The sequence below is a fragment of the Lycium ferocissimum genome, chromosome 9 (genome assembly GCF_029784015.1).
Source record: "Lycium ferocissimum isolate CSIRO_LF1 chromosome 9, AGI_CSIRO_Lferr_CH_V1, whole genome shotgun sequence".
NCBI lineage: Eukaryota > Viridiplantae > Streptophyta > Magnoliopsida > Solanales > Solanaceae > Lycium > Lycium ferocissimum.
In genome coordinates this window covers 23185590-23198719 of record NC_081350.1, presented here as the reverse complement: position 1 = coordinate 23198719, position 13130 = coordinate 23185590, and the positions used below count along the sequence as shown (strand labels likewise).

The following is a 13130-nucleotide window of genomic DNA, read 5'->3' as shown; positions in this document are numbered from 1 at the left end:
AAGGCACGGAAATGGAAAAGAAACCAGCAAATATGTTTCATTCATCTTCTTTTTTCAGTTGAAACTCGGATTTTTGTGGTGTTTTAATGAGTGGTCAATAACCTCATATGGTTGTTTTCATAAAGCATGATAGAGCAGTCGAAGATCAGTTTCTTCGGACCAACGATGCTACAATCCCACCAACAATGAGTCCTATAGTAGTCACAGTAATTCCTATACCAATGACACCATCTGCATCACACAAACACAAATGAATCATATTCGGTATGTTGGTATACAAAATCGAGCAAGCAAGGAAAGAAATTTCATGTCATTACCTTTAGTTATTCTATCTTCAATAGCCTTCTTAAGCGACAACGCCTGTCTCCAATCCGGTGCAATCTAAAGTAAAGAAAAGACTTTTATGAAAACTAAATAGGGTGGTCAAAATCTGATTGTCTCAAATGATAGATAAATAACAAGTTGATTTCGAGAGTTAGATATCTGAGTGAGTAGAGAGTTCACAGCAAATGACTAATAACAGTAAAAAGATTAGGACGAAACCTCCAAACATTGATCGGTAAGTTATCAAGGTATCATAGAGGACTGACAGTTCATTCCTTCAAGAAAAACACTCAGCCCTCTGTGATACCAACCTGATATATATCATATACTGATAGGTATCATAGATGATAGATTCATTCCAACACTACATGATCCTTTACGATGTCCACATGGTATATATCATATACTGATAGAGTATCACAGAGGAATGACTTGTTTCTTCAAGAAAAAACTACTAAGTCCTTTATGATACCCCTGGTATATATCATATCGACGGGGTATCATAAGGATTTGGTTCATTTCTTCAAGAAAAACAGTCCTCGGTCCACTATGATACCCCCATGGTATATACCATATACTGATAAGGTATCATAGAGGACTGCTTCATTCCTTCAAGAAAAATAAATCTCAAAATTAATACACAAAGGGGCACAACATTAATTGCTGGGTGTTTCTCATGGAAAGAGAAGCTAGGCAATTTCAGGTAAAAAGTTTCAGCCCTGGGGGCATTTGTGAAATTAGCTTATGAAGGGGCATTCTTGAGTAAATAGTTTACCTATAGTGGACATTTTATGTTGTTTTCGCTAAATATTGAAGGAAACTTGACAAAATAGTAATTTTTCATATTGCTAATCAACATTTAGCTACAATTTCACTAATTCAACCCGAATTCCCGATTATCACCCGAGACTATCTGCTCACAAATCATATATGCAGACATATACAAAAATACGCTACGAACGCACTCGTGGCCTCGAAATTCCCAACGTAGATCTCATTGACCGTGTCAACCCCCGATACCTCAAAACTAACTTTCCAACCCAAGTCCCAAAATGCACCCGAGTGCATTGGAAACTGAACCGAATATACACGCAAGCTCTAAAAGGCCATCCGGACCTCTCGGAATTGACGGATTCCCGAAAAAGTCCGTTTACGTAAAAGTCAACTTGAGTCAACCCTTTTTCGCTTTAAGCCCAAATTTCACAAAACCCAACTATTTCGCATCCGATGACCTCGGAAATCGTACCACCCGTCCCCGCGGGTCAAATATATGCTGATATAGCTCGGGAAAAGGTCAACGGGGTCCAACTAGCCGTAACGACCAAACGGGTCGTTACAATAAATCACAAAAGAAAGATTTATGACTAAAGAGGTATTTCTTTATTCATTTCTTCAAGAAGCTTCTGCCAACGTGTTCTGCAGATATGTAATTAACTAGAAATATTTCTTTACCAAAAACAATCAAGAACCTACTAATATCTCATCGAATTACTACAATTTTCTTTATCAGTTGCTTATTTAGCAGTGCAGAAATTATTTTAGTAAAGATTAAAGAGGTTGGCCGAGGAGATTGACTCAATGAATTCCAAGGAACGGTCCCAAGTGGTTTTTGTTGAATGATACTGGATTTCTGTTGACATAATGTTTATGATTCGTTAGATTTACTTTTATTTCTCTTATGTTATTTATGCGTCATGATAATTGATATGTACTCTGCAGTTATATCTAAGTAGATCACTTTTTTGTGCCTAGCAAATATATAAAGAATATTTCTCTACTGTATGGAGTACATAAAATGATAGAATGATACTTGTGAGACTTCTGACTGAGTAAGGAAAGGAACAAAAAAGAATGAGTGAAATTTCTTCAATTACATAATATTGAAGGGGACTTTGGCCAAGAAATTGATTTATGTTACTTATAGGTCAACAATGGTCTTCCTTTCATTTTATGTTCATTGATAAATTATTACACCCACTTACTGTTACTAGATGTGACCATTTGTATATTAGATATAAATAGATATGTAAGAGTTGAGGATAGTTTTAACACTACTGCCATTTTTAAAGCGTCTTAGAAATCTATGTTTTATGATAGACGGGTAAGTAATTCTTACACATTGCGTGTACCAAGTCATTCACTGATCATTACTGTTATCATCTTCTATGATTCACAATTAATTTTTAACATATTTGTATATGTAATAATATAATCAATAATAGAGAATTCAATTTTATGTGCGGACAAGAAAATTTGATTTTGCTATCCTATAAATTTATAAAACCATCATTTCATCAATTTACTTATGTCTCCTCTTACCGCGCGAAGCGCGGCTAAATTCACTAGTGTCATATAGAATAAAATGAAGAGAACATTTCTTAGATACTCTTGTATAATCAGCCTTCAACAGACAATTTGAAATGATTGTACAGAGTAATAAGGTATCGTTTGATTTTGAAGTAAGTTACTCTAAGTTATGCAGGGTAAACGATGTAGCGATTGTCTACGTGGTGATTAATAATGAAAGAATTGTTATGGAATAGTTAATAATGAAAAGATTCTTATGCGGTGATTATTAACAAAGAGAATATTATACCTATATTAATTACCCTAAAAAGGCATTTTTATCGGCATTACTAATATGCGTACGGAATCAAAATAAGGTTTTCTCATGATAATTATCTCACCTTCTACACTGGATAAATAATCCCATGATTTTCTTATAAGTTTTATCATGATCCTAACTAGTATCCACAATTAAATATTGGACAAATTTAATCCCAAATTTTATAGTGGGACCCCTAATCCCCATAACCAAACCCCCTATTGTTTTTCACATTGTATCAAATAAATTTTTCATAATTTAATACCTTCAACCAAACACAAAAATTATCTCATGTGAGGCTTCATTGTTAAGATTAAATATATTATATTATTTTAAGCGAAATTTTATGTTGAAATTAATTATTTTTGTACCAAATCAAATGACCCTAAATACACAAAGGTCGGGGGACAAATTGTCAAAAATCGTTGCTCCCTCCGGTTCAATCAGAGTCATTTGCATATCTTAAGAAAATATTAATCTCTAGATAAAAATAGATAATTTAACTAAATTATTCGTAATTAAATTAGTTTTGATTACTTAACATTTAATAAGAATAAATTTAAAAAAAATAAAATTAATTTTTTCTTGATTAGTAAGCATTCTTTTTCAACGGAGTACGTCAGCACTAAACTGATGTTTTCCCCAAATATATACTACTGCTAGGGAACTAATTTCAGTACTCCTTTTAGCTTAAAACCAAACCCTCGAGGAACCAAAAAAACACAGTTACAAACTCTTCTCTTTTTCACTCTTTACACACTCGCAATTCTCTTGTTCGTTACACCCAAAACCCTTACAATTCATCAATGATTTCTTCTACATTAACCGAATCATTTCCTCCGTCTACGGTGGCTCCGGCGGCGCCGACGGAATTGGTTGCTGTAAAACCTGAGGATAACGGCATCGATAACGGAGATGTGGCGGATGCGCCGGTGGAGCCAGCGATTGTGGCGAAATGGCCGGGTTGGCCTGGAGACAATGTGTTTAGGCTAGTAGTGCCTGTTTTGAAAGTAGGAAGTATAATTGGCCGTAAAGGAGAGCTTGTTAAGAAGATGTGTGAAGATACTCGTGCTCGTATTCGTGTCCTTGAAGGCCCTCTTGGCAATTCGGATCGTATAGTATGTTGTCACTTCACTAATTATGATATCTCTCTTTAATTTCTGCTTCTAACAATATGCAGCTTTTGAAAATTATTACGCCATGTAGCCCAGCCCAATATACAATATTTCTCCCTCCGTTCACTTTTACTTGTTCCCTGTGGACTTTGCACACCCCTTAAGAAATAATAAATGAAGTGCATAATTTACCATTATTGGACTTGAAAATTGATTTGAAATGAGTTATTAATATTATGGGTAAACAAGAAAAAAGAAATTGTTTTATCTTGATATGCTAAAAGTGATGAATAAAAGTGAAAATGTATTTTTAGAATACTGGACAAGTAAAAAATGAACGGAGGAAGTATACAGCATTATACCTGGGGAAAGCATTGTACATATTGTATCAGTCTTGAATTAAGTGTATAATAGTGTATCAAAGGTTTTTATACACAAACATGAGCTAAATCGGGTAACAAACTCAAAGTATGGGCTAGGGGGCGTAAATGTTTTCAAAAATAGACATAGAGGGTAATTTTCCCTTTTTGTTACTCTTTGCAATCTTTATTTGAATTTAAATGTTTCTAATTGGTAAAGAGTTACAATTTCCGTAATGTATTTTGTATTAAATTAGTTAAAGTTTGCCTTTTGTTTTTAGTGTAAAATAAAACATCAATGTAGTGAGTGGTATTAGGAAAACGTGGAACACTAAATTTCATGAAGAACTTATGTCAATGCACATTCTTCATTGGATAGACTCCAACCTTTGAGCTGAAATGATATACTGCCTTAAAATCTTTGCTAAATACTATAAAGTAAGATTGGGTCCCCTTTCCAATGTTGGGTTAGTTGCAATCCATAACTTAAAATAGATCCAAAAGGCTTAAAGAGTGTCTACCTCTCGATGGTTGAGGTGTAGGCCTTATCCCTAAAGGCTTCCAGATTGGACGAGTCTTGTCTTTCCCTCCGTGCCCCATGAGACATTTTACGATGTTTTCTCCTGAGATGAGCTTCAAGATTCACCCTCCCAAATGCCTTTTGAGAGGGGGAGCCTCTAGTTGGTTTTCAGTTCTAATCTGACACCACCTCTTAGGTCTTTTTATTTTTCCTCTTTGATAGGTCCGGAATCATATTATTTTATCTTTCTTTGGCTTCCCTGGCATGCTTAGTCTAGATGGTTGTTAAACTTTAACTGGTGTGAGATTTTCATTATAGCAAAATACAAAGATTTTTAGGCAAGATCATTTAGAACTTTCTACTAATTAACGGCTTTGTTGACTAGAATGTGGATACTTTTGGTTCAAGGAAGGGAGGGAATGGGCAAATTGAGAAGGATAAATGATCATTACTTTACCTTTAGATTGTTTGGTACAATTTGGGGGTTGGGGGTGTTAAGATATAGTTGCTTTCTACCTCCAATGCAAGGACTCAAGTATGCTAGTGTGAAGTGATAAAATACCTCTCTTCACTTTTCAATTTCTAACCAAACAACCCCTTATCTCTCCTCTGTGCCTCCCTTCATGCAGCTATCTTTCTATTGCAACACATCACAGTGCTAGTTAGGATGTTGGCTGATGTTCGACTGTTTCTTCTGCAGCCAACTCTCTCTTACAATCTTCCCTGTTGTAGCTTTGAACCTTAGGAACTGTCTGGTTTTGAGATATTAGTTAGAGAAAATTACTCTTATAGGTTTTTAGAGGCTGCTCTCGATGCATCTTTAGTGGAGGTGTGATAGTTGAAATGGTAATCGGTGAATGCTATTCGCAATATATGATCTGCCTGTTCTCTGTTGCTGTGGGAGGGTAATAAATTTCTGGTTGACATGTTAAATTTAATTTAGCTGCCTAAAAAATATTATATTATTCTTTGGGAGACAATGTCTGACGGGCTATACAACCTTTGAAATTGTTGTTGATGGTAAATGTTTTAATGCAAGGCGGAACTTATAGTTTTCATATTGCAATGATCTCTTTTCTTCAGCTATTTGCTTCACATGATTTAACTTTATATATTTGAAGTATTCATATGAAAAGAAACTTTTTGATCTAGTCATATGAAAAGAAACTGTACCACTCCTTGCTGACTTCCTGCATATGCCTTTCAGGTCCTAATATCTGGAAGAGAAGATCCGGATGCACAAGTATCTCCTGCAATGGATGCTGCTCTAAGAGTATTCAAGCGTGTTGCTGGACTAAACGATGATGATCCAGGAGCATTAGCTGCCGGTGCAGCATTTTGTTCTTTAAGGTTACTGGTGGCATCATCGCAAGCCATTCACTTGATTGGGAAGCATGGTTCTACAATCAAATCAATCCAGGAAAGATCTGGTGCCTCCCTGCGAGTGTTATCTGAGGGTGAGCTTTGTGTCTGTACTGGTTTGTTTGTTTTTCATCCGAGTATCATTCACAACAGAATTCTCGACGTATTTGAATCAAATGATTGGAGACTTGGTTATAATGACTAGGACATCAATCCAGAATATATACGTGAATCTAAACCTATAGCTACAGTACAGCTAAATGTACAGCTGGTCATTCAATAAAGCTACAATAATTAACTACGTCTCAATCCCAAGCTAGTTGAAGTCGGCTATATGAATTCTCAATGTCACGCCATTTAACCTGTCTCAATAAGATATTTAAAACTTAGATTCTCTAGCACTAAAAATTCTTACATTTTCAACTTACATATAAATCTCCTACAAGATTAATCAAATCCTAGCTAACATTAGACCTAACATTTGGCAGTGGAATGAATTTTCTTGAGTTTTTGCTTACCTTGGTTTCAAGATATTTGATTATTTGAGAACGCTCATCTTTTCGACATTCCCAGCATGTGGTACCTAAAGAGTTTTCTTGAGGGATCTGTGAGAACTTCTTGAAGATCTGGAAAAAAAAAAAAAAAACATTATCCATCATTGTGTAACGTAGATTTACTGTAGCCAAAAAAAATAAGATGAGTCAAGGGATGAGTCCATAATGAAAGAGGATGGGTGATAGATCTGAAGAAAAGTGATTCTTATGTAGACAAGATAAAGACTGCTACTGTATACAAGTAAGATTGAGTCTCTCAATAATGTCCTTGATGTCCTTGACAAAGAATCTGATGAGACTCCCGATAAGGTGGACCATCCTTTTAATTTTAGAGAATAACTTGGTAAATAAGGAGGGTATCGGTGAAGAGGAAAATTCTGGTGACTACAAGTAGTAAAGAAAGACAACCTCATTCTCAGATTAGGGTAGTTCTAAGGAAACATGTGCTGAGGCAGAGGAGTCTTCTAAAGATGACGTGAACTGCCAAGTAGAAGAGTTGAGGAAGAGAAATTTGGGACGTTGAAGAATGTTTTGGGAATTTTAGATACAAAGTTCAAGGAGTATTGTAAATTGAACGTTGCATTGATAGATGAAAAGACCTATTACGTTTGACTGTTTTAATTAAATACTTAGAAGTGTAATACATGAATTAGTAGATGCCTATATTTGCTAAATGGGGAGTATAAGAATGACTTATGATACATGTAGATGAGGTACATGTTGAAGAACACCTACAAGTACCTATGTATTATTTTCATTTTAATTAAAATCGATTGAACATTTAAAATGTTTTTCTGCACTTGAATAATTTGATTGATTGAGAGTGCGCGCCTCCAGAAGTTCCAACACCGTCAACCATCATCTTCCCTTTCAAGATTAAAAAACAGAACTGATTCTTGATTTCAAATGACCTAGAAGGGTTAATGACCGAAGAGAAGAACTAATGGTATGTCACTGATCCCAAAAAAAAAAAAAGAGAGAGAGAGAGAGAGAGAACTAATGGTATATGATATTTTTTTAGATTCAAAGTTATGAAGTGAAAGCTCATTGATTTGAACATTTTGCCTGATGATACTCGAGTAAAAAAGCAACGAAGAGACGTATATCACAATGGACTAATTCGTGTCTACACATTTTAGAAGCCCTCTGAAGTAAAGGCTAATGGCTAATGGTTATGCTAGATAGCAATGAAGAAACTCCATATGCTGAAGGGGAGTGGGTTAGAGTGAATTGGCATAAGGGAATGGGTTAGAGTGAATTGGCATAAGGGAACTTTCTTTTCTATTGCGACATGGTGGTCAGGGAGGCTTGGAAGGGAGGGACTTATGAGTGGGGGGAGTAAGGGGTGGTTGAAACTGGACGGTGGGGAGGGTCGCTTTGAGGGTAGACTGCGATGGTGGCAGGGGTGGGCGGAACAGGAGCCACAAAGTACTCCGGGGTTTGTGTTTATTTTTCAGGAGTAGTGAATGAGCCAATCTTATTGTTAACAAAGTTTCAATGTGGAAGACTTAATAGTGGAACTAGAATGTGGCTTCAGGAAAATCGAAGTCATCCTACCATTGTGTCCACTTTGATGTGGTGCTTTAATTTCTGCCGATAAATGTATATTGAGCTATTGATAGATAGTTGTCTCTCAATGTTAGATTCCTTCAAATGTTATTTCTACATGCTCTGTTGGAATGTGGATTTCATAGGCAACTAGTTTCATCTTAGTTATTTACTTAACAATGATTTCAATGTAACGATAAACTCTTTTTCCCCAAATCATAACAGATAACCATGCACTGTGATTATGAAATTGTAGTTATTTCTAACTCGATGATTTCAAAGTATGAGATGAGCTTCTCTTTCCTGGATTATAACAGATGACCACGCACTGGTTATGAAATTGCAGTTCTAGATTTGATCTTGGAGTGTATTTCTATGTAATTCTTGATGGTGGCAATTGTGTGTTTTGCTATTATTGTGTGACACGGAACATTCAGTCATGTGGGTAACATCTTACAATTTCCGAATTTCACAGATGACTTGCCCCCTTATGCCACTTCAGATGAAAGAATTGTTGAAATTCATGGAGAGGGTTTGAAGGTGCTTGATGCTTTGGAAGCGGTGGTGGGACAACTGAGAAAGTTTTTGGTTGATCATAGTGTGATACCTATATTTGAAAAGACGGTAAATTTGATACTATTGGCTGAAGCTTAATTGTCTAATTGTGTTTTTACTAATACATGTGCTACTGCCAGGGCAATGCAAATATCTCTCATGATCGGCCATCGGAGTCCTGGGCTGATAAATCACAGTCCTCAAATTTTCAGCCTTCTGTTCCTGCACCTACATCCCAAGCTGCGGCAGTTTCTGATTATTCTTTTTCCATGAACCGAGACACTTACTTACTTGATCGCGAAACCGCTTTGGAATCCAAACTCTCGCGCTCTACACTATCACTATATGGACAAGATCCTGGACTTGGTGGCATACGTACTTCTGTAGCTGGCCGAACTGGTCCTATAGTAACACAGGTCAGTTTTATGGATACTGTATGTCTCCATTTTCTGCTAGTCTCGTGGAATTTGTGGCTTTATTGTGGTTTTAAGTTGGTCCTATTACATAGCAGAGCATCGATGTTTATACAGTGCATATAAGTAAGTAAGCTGTATCTGTATTTAAGTTGCGTGAAATGAATTCTCAACAAGAGTGCTCTATACGACCTGAAAAAGCTCGATCGAGAGTCGCTTAAGTCCTGAAAAGGAGTGCAACATAAACTAGGTATTTTGCGTTGCTTAGCTAGCGTTTAAATTTTGGGCATTAAGGCATGAAGTGTACGGCTCATTGCCCATGTGTGTCTTCTTGTAGTGATTTTCATGAACATAACATAATGGTTAGAAAGGGATTATTTGTACAAAAAAGTAAACATTATGGATCAATGTATTTGTGACTATGAATGAGAATTAGAAATTTAGTAAAAGAAAGTAGTTAAATGCTCTTCACAAACGTAAAATTGCTTTTTTGCATCTGAATAAAAAAATGTTTTTTGAATTTAATTGACAAGAGTTATATTTCACTAATAATTTAATTTCTCTTGTTCATATAGTAGTTCTTTCTGTTTATAATTATTCTTTTCTTTCATTACATATATAATTTTGTTATTATTCGTTTGCGCTTTCTTTGCTAAAACATGTATTATAGTAGCACTTCACGCTTAAAGCCTCAACAGACTTTTGCACTTCTCTACATTTTTCGCCTTCGACGACTTGATAAATTCTTTTAACATTAAATTTATCTCATGGAGCGACTTTGCGATAAAATGGTAAGGAACACAAGGCTTAAAATTTAAGACTAGAGAGAAATCGATCAAGCTGTTGAGTATTACTCCCTAATTTTAGTGAAGCGCATAATCAGTTAAAGTTAATGAGATGTTTCGAACAAAAGAAGACCCCGTGTATTTATTATTCTTTATTTAGAGTTGAATTTAGATATGAGATATTAGATATTTATAAACCTGTCAAATCAGTTAACTAAAAATGAATCATGAGGTTGAGGGTTGTAATTATATAGCTCTCAGTGGGTGTGTGTTGGTGACTTGGTGGAGGATCTTAGTGGCTAAAGTGAGAATGTTTAAACTTCAGCTGTACCTTGATCTGGACCACTTGCTTTGTTACCTATATATCACTGTTTGTTCTGGGTGTGCCCTAACTGTTGAAGAAGTTGGAGTAACTACTTTGTGATTCAAGGTTCCAATCACAACATATGCAACTTTTCCATCTGGCTATGCTTTGGTGGCAGAATACCTGATAGCTATGCTGGTGGAAGTTAGAAGGTACCCAGTGCGTAGGTTAAAGTATGCGTAAGTTGGCTAGGATATCATCTTTAACGAAAATAAAAATACTTTGGGAGAGTGAACATATTCTTTTTCTCTTTGAGCAGGTATTTCGTGGGGTGGGGTTCTTTTCAGTTTTTGTGTGAGCATCATGCTCTTGAGTGTGTTTTAATGATTCGTATAAACTAATTAATTTTTAATTCAGTTTTTCTGAACTTTACTAGATCTACTCTGTCTTTCCTTGTATATAAATAAAAAATAAAAAAACTGGATCCATTCTATTTTAGTATCCTGCTCTTAAACTTGAATCTGTAGCAGTTCTATTCCTTTTGCTTAGACACTAGCCTAAGAACATGGCCTTTAGCTAAATCTATTTAATGCGATGTGTCAGCTCTGATATATGGATCGCTTCTTTCTCTCTTTCCTTGTTCCCTCTCAGATGACAAAGGTAATGCAAGTACCCCTGTCGTATGCTGAGGATATCATTGGTATTGGTGGAGCCAATATAGCATATATTCGCCGCACAAGCGGGGCAATTCTTACTGTGCAAGAGAGCAGAGGCTTACCTGAAGAGATAACTATAGAGATTAAGGGTACCTCGTCAGAGGTTCAAAGAGCCGAACAGCTTATTCAGGTATGGAGCTCATCTTTGATGGTCAGACCCATCCCCCCTGCACCTCGCTTTACTTTTTATATATTCTGTGGGCACACGTAATTTGTAGTTTCATATGAGTCTATAGCAGGCGATCATGGTCCTTTAGCTGGTCGTTATTCGTTCATGTGTTTACTCTACCAGATTATATTCCCTCTGGAACTTTTTTCATTGGACCTGTTACAAAAGACCAAAATGTGTCGACATTTTTTGGTAGTTTTGAGGCGTTGCGAGCAAAACTTTGTGGTCTTAAACTGTCTGCATATTTAGGTTGTTGCAATCTATACACATGGATTATACTCCATGTTTGGGAGAGGAACTTTAGGTGGGTTCGGTAGAGAAATCTAGTATGGATGATGAATACCTTAACAAGTACGTTTCTACTTAGAATTTAAGGAGTTTGTTCTATTTGTTACCAAGGGGCCTATTTGGTTTATTGGTCTAAATTAATCTGATCCTTTTGATTAACTTAGTTTTATAAGCAGAATTATTGCTGCTTATTATTTTGATTAAATTGATTAATCTTTTATCGCTTTTATCTAAAATAAGTCAGAAATAGATGTACAATCAAAACCAAACCTTGAGTTAGGTATAAAAGAAATTAGAAGTTATCCAGCCATATCTTCTCACTTTTTCTGATTTATCACTACTTTGAGGCCTCCTTGTTACAGGGTATGGTCGGCTCTACATGTTTCATTAAAACATTGGGAGAAACAAAATGTTAAAGGATAAAAATGATAAATAAGATCAGAAGACGAGAAAAAATGTTGGTAAAAGCACGACTCAACTAGCTTATGCTTATTTATTCACTTGTTTTTGCGCAGGAGTTCATTAACACCCACAAAGAGCCAGCCCCGAGCATATATGGGACGGGTGAGCCTGGATTTGGTTCTTTTTCACGTTTCGGTGACTCTTATTCGTCATCTTCGTTTCAATCTCAGCGTTTAGGGGGTTATGGATCTTCTAATATAGGAGGATACAACAGTTTTAGATACTAAGCGCGGGTAGCCTTTTGGAACAGTTCCTGGAAAAAGTTCTCTTTACAACTTTTGGAACCCTACTTTAGGATGGATTCATGTATGTAATTAACTTACTCAAATTTTAATGAAAAGTTAGTATTGGAACTTAAAATGTTTGGTACTTTTTCTGGATCAAGGAAATCCTCATTAGAGTTGTAACTTTGGTACTAAATCTAACCTTTTATCTAGAAAATTTTACAATTAAGTCAGTCAAATTTATTTTAACTATTCAAATATAATTCCTATGATGTCTCTATCAAAAAAACTTTTTAACCATTACTTTCCTACTACATTCATACAGTACACAAGTTATATTAACATACTGAACTCTTATTTGCTTGGAGAAAGTTTTGTTTTGGAATTAAATTTATTTCTTTTCCTTGTGGACTGTGATATGACAATTTAGAAGCAGCAATGGCTTTCCTCGACCGTTAAATGTTCAGTTTATGTATCGACTCTTCTAGTTAGCGGCATATGATATATAAATGGGAAACCATTAGGCTAAGTTTAATTTGGAGGGAGAAGGTATCAGTTATATAATAGGAAATTAGGGTCAAGGCATAAGTACCCCTGAACTTTATCTCAAGTTCCAGCGATACAATTTACCTTTACGGATCTTTATAGCGATTCTATTACCCCCGAACTATTCTAAAGTGTAACAAACACACCCTTCAATGCTGAAGTGGCATAGAGCGTGTGCTCACTCTTGGAGGTATGTGAGAGACGAAAAATAAATCATATTTCTGATTAATATGAACACATGTCCTTTTTTAACTAGACACTTTTATAATTAATTAGTAACT

The 13130-nt window shown here is 35.7% G+C and overlaps 1 protein-coding gene and 1 long non-coding RNA gene across 2 annotated transcripts; one reads left to right on the top strand and one right to left on the bottom strand.

Annotated features, from left to right (window-relative positions):
• Nucleotides 1-12: 12 nt before the first annotated feature.
• On the bottom strand, nt 13-569 carry LOC132069318 (uncharacterized). The gene is made up of 3 exons (XR_009417741.1): nt 544-569; nt 318-381; nt 13-231 (listed from the first exon to the last, which is right to left on the bottom strand). It is a non-coding gene; the product is annotated as an uncharacterized LOC132069318 (long non-coding RNA).
• Nucleotides 570-3641: 3072 nt separating this feature from the next.
• LOC132029934 (RNA-binding KH domain-containing protein PEPPER-like) lies at nt 3642-12439 on the top strand. Its single transcript, XM_059419349.1, has 6 exons — nt 3642-4047; nt 6131-6380; nt 8863-9011; nt 9083-9358; nt 11096-11290; nt 12133-12439. The coding sequence occupies exons 1-6, from the start codon at nt 3736-3738 to the stop codon at nt 12304-12306; spliced, it is 1356 nt and encodes a 451-aa protein (XP_059275332.1). The 5' UTR covers nt 3642-3735; the 3' UTR covers nt 12307-12439.
• Nucleotides 12440-13130: the final 691 nt, after the last annotated feature.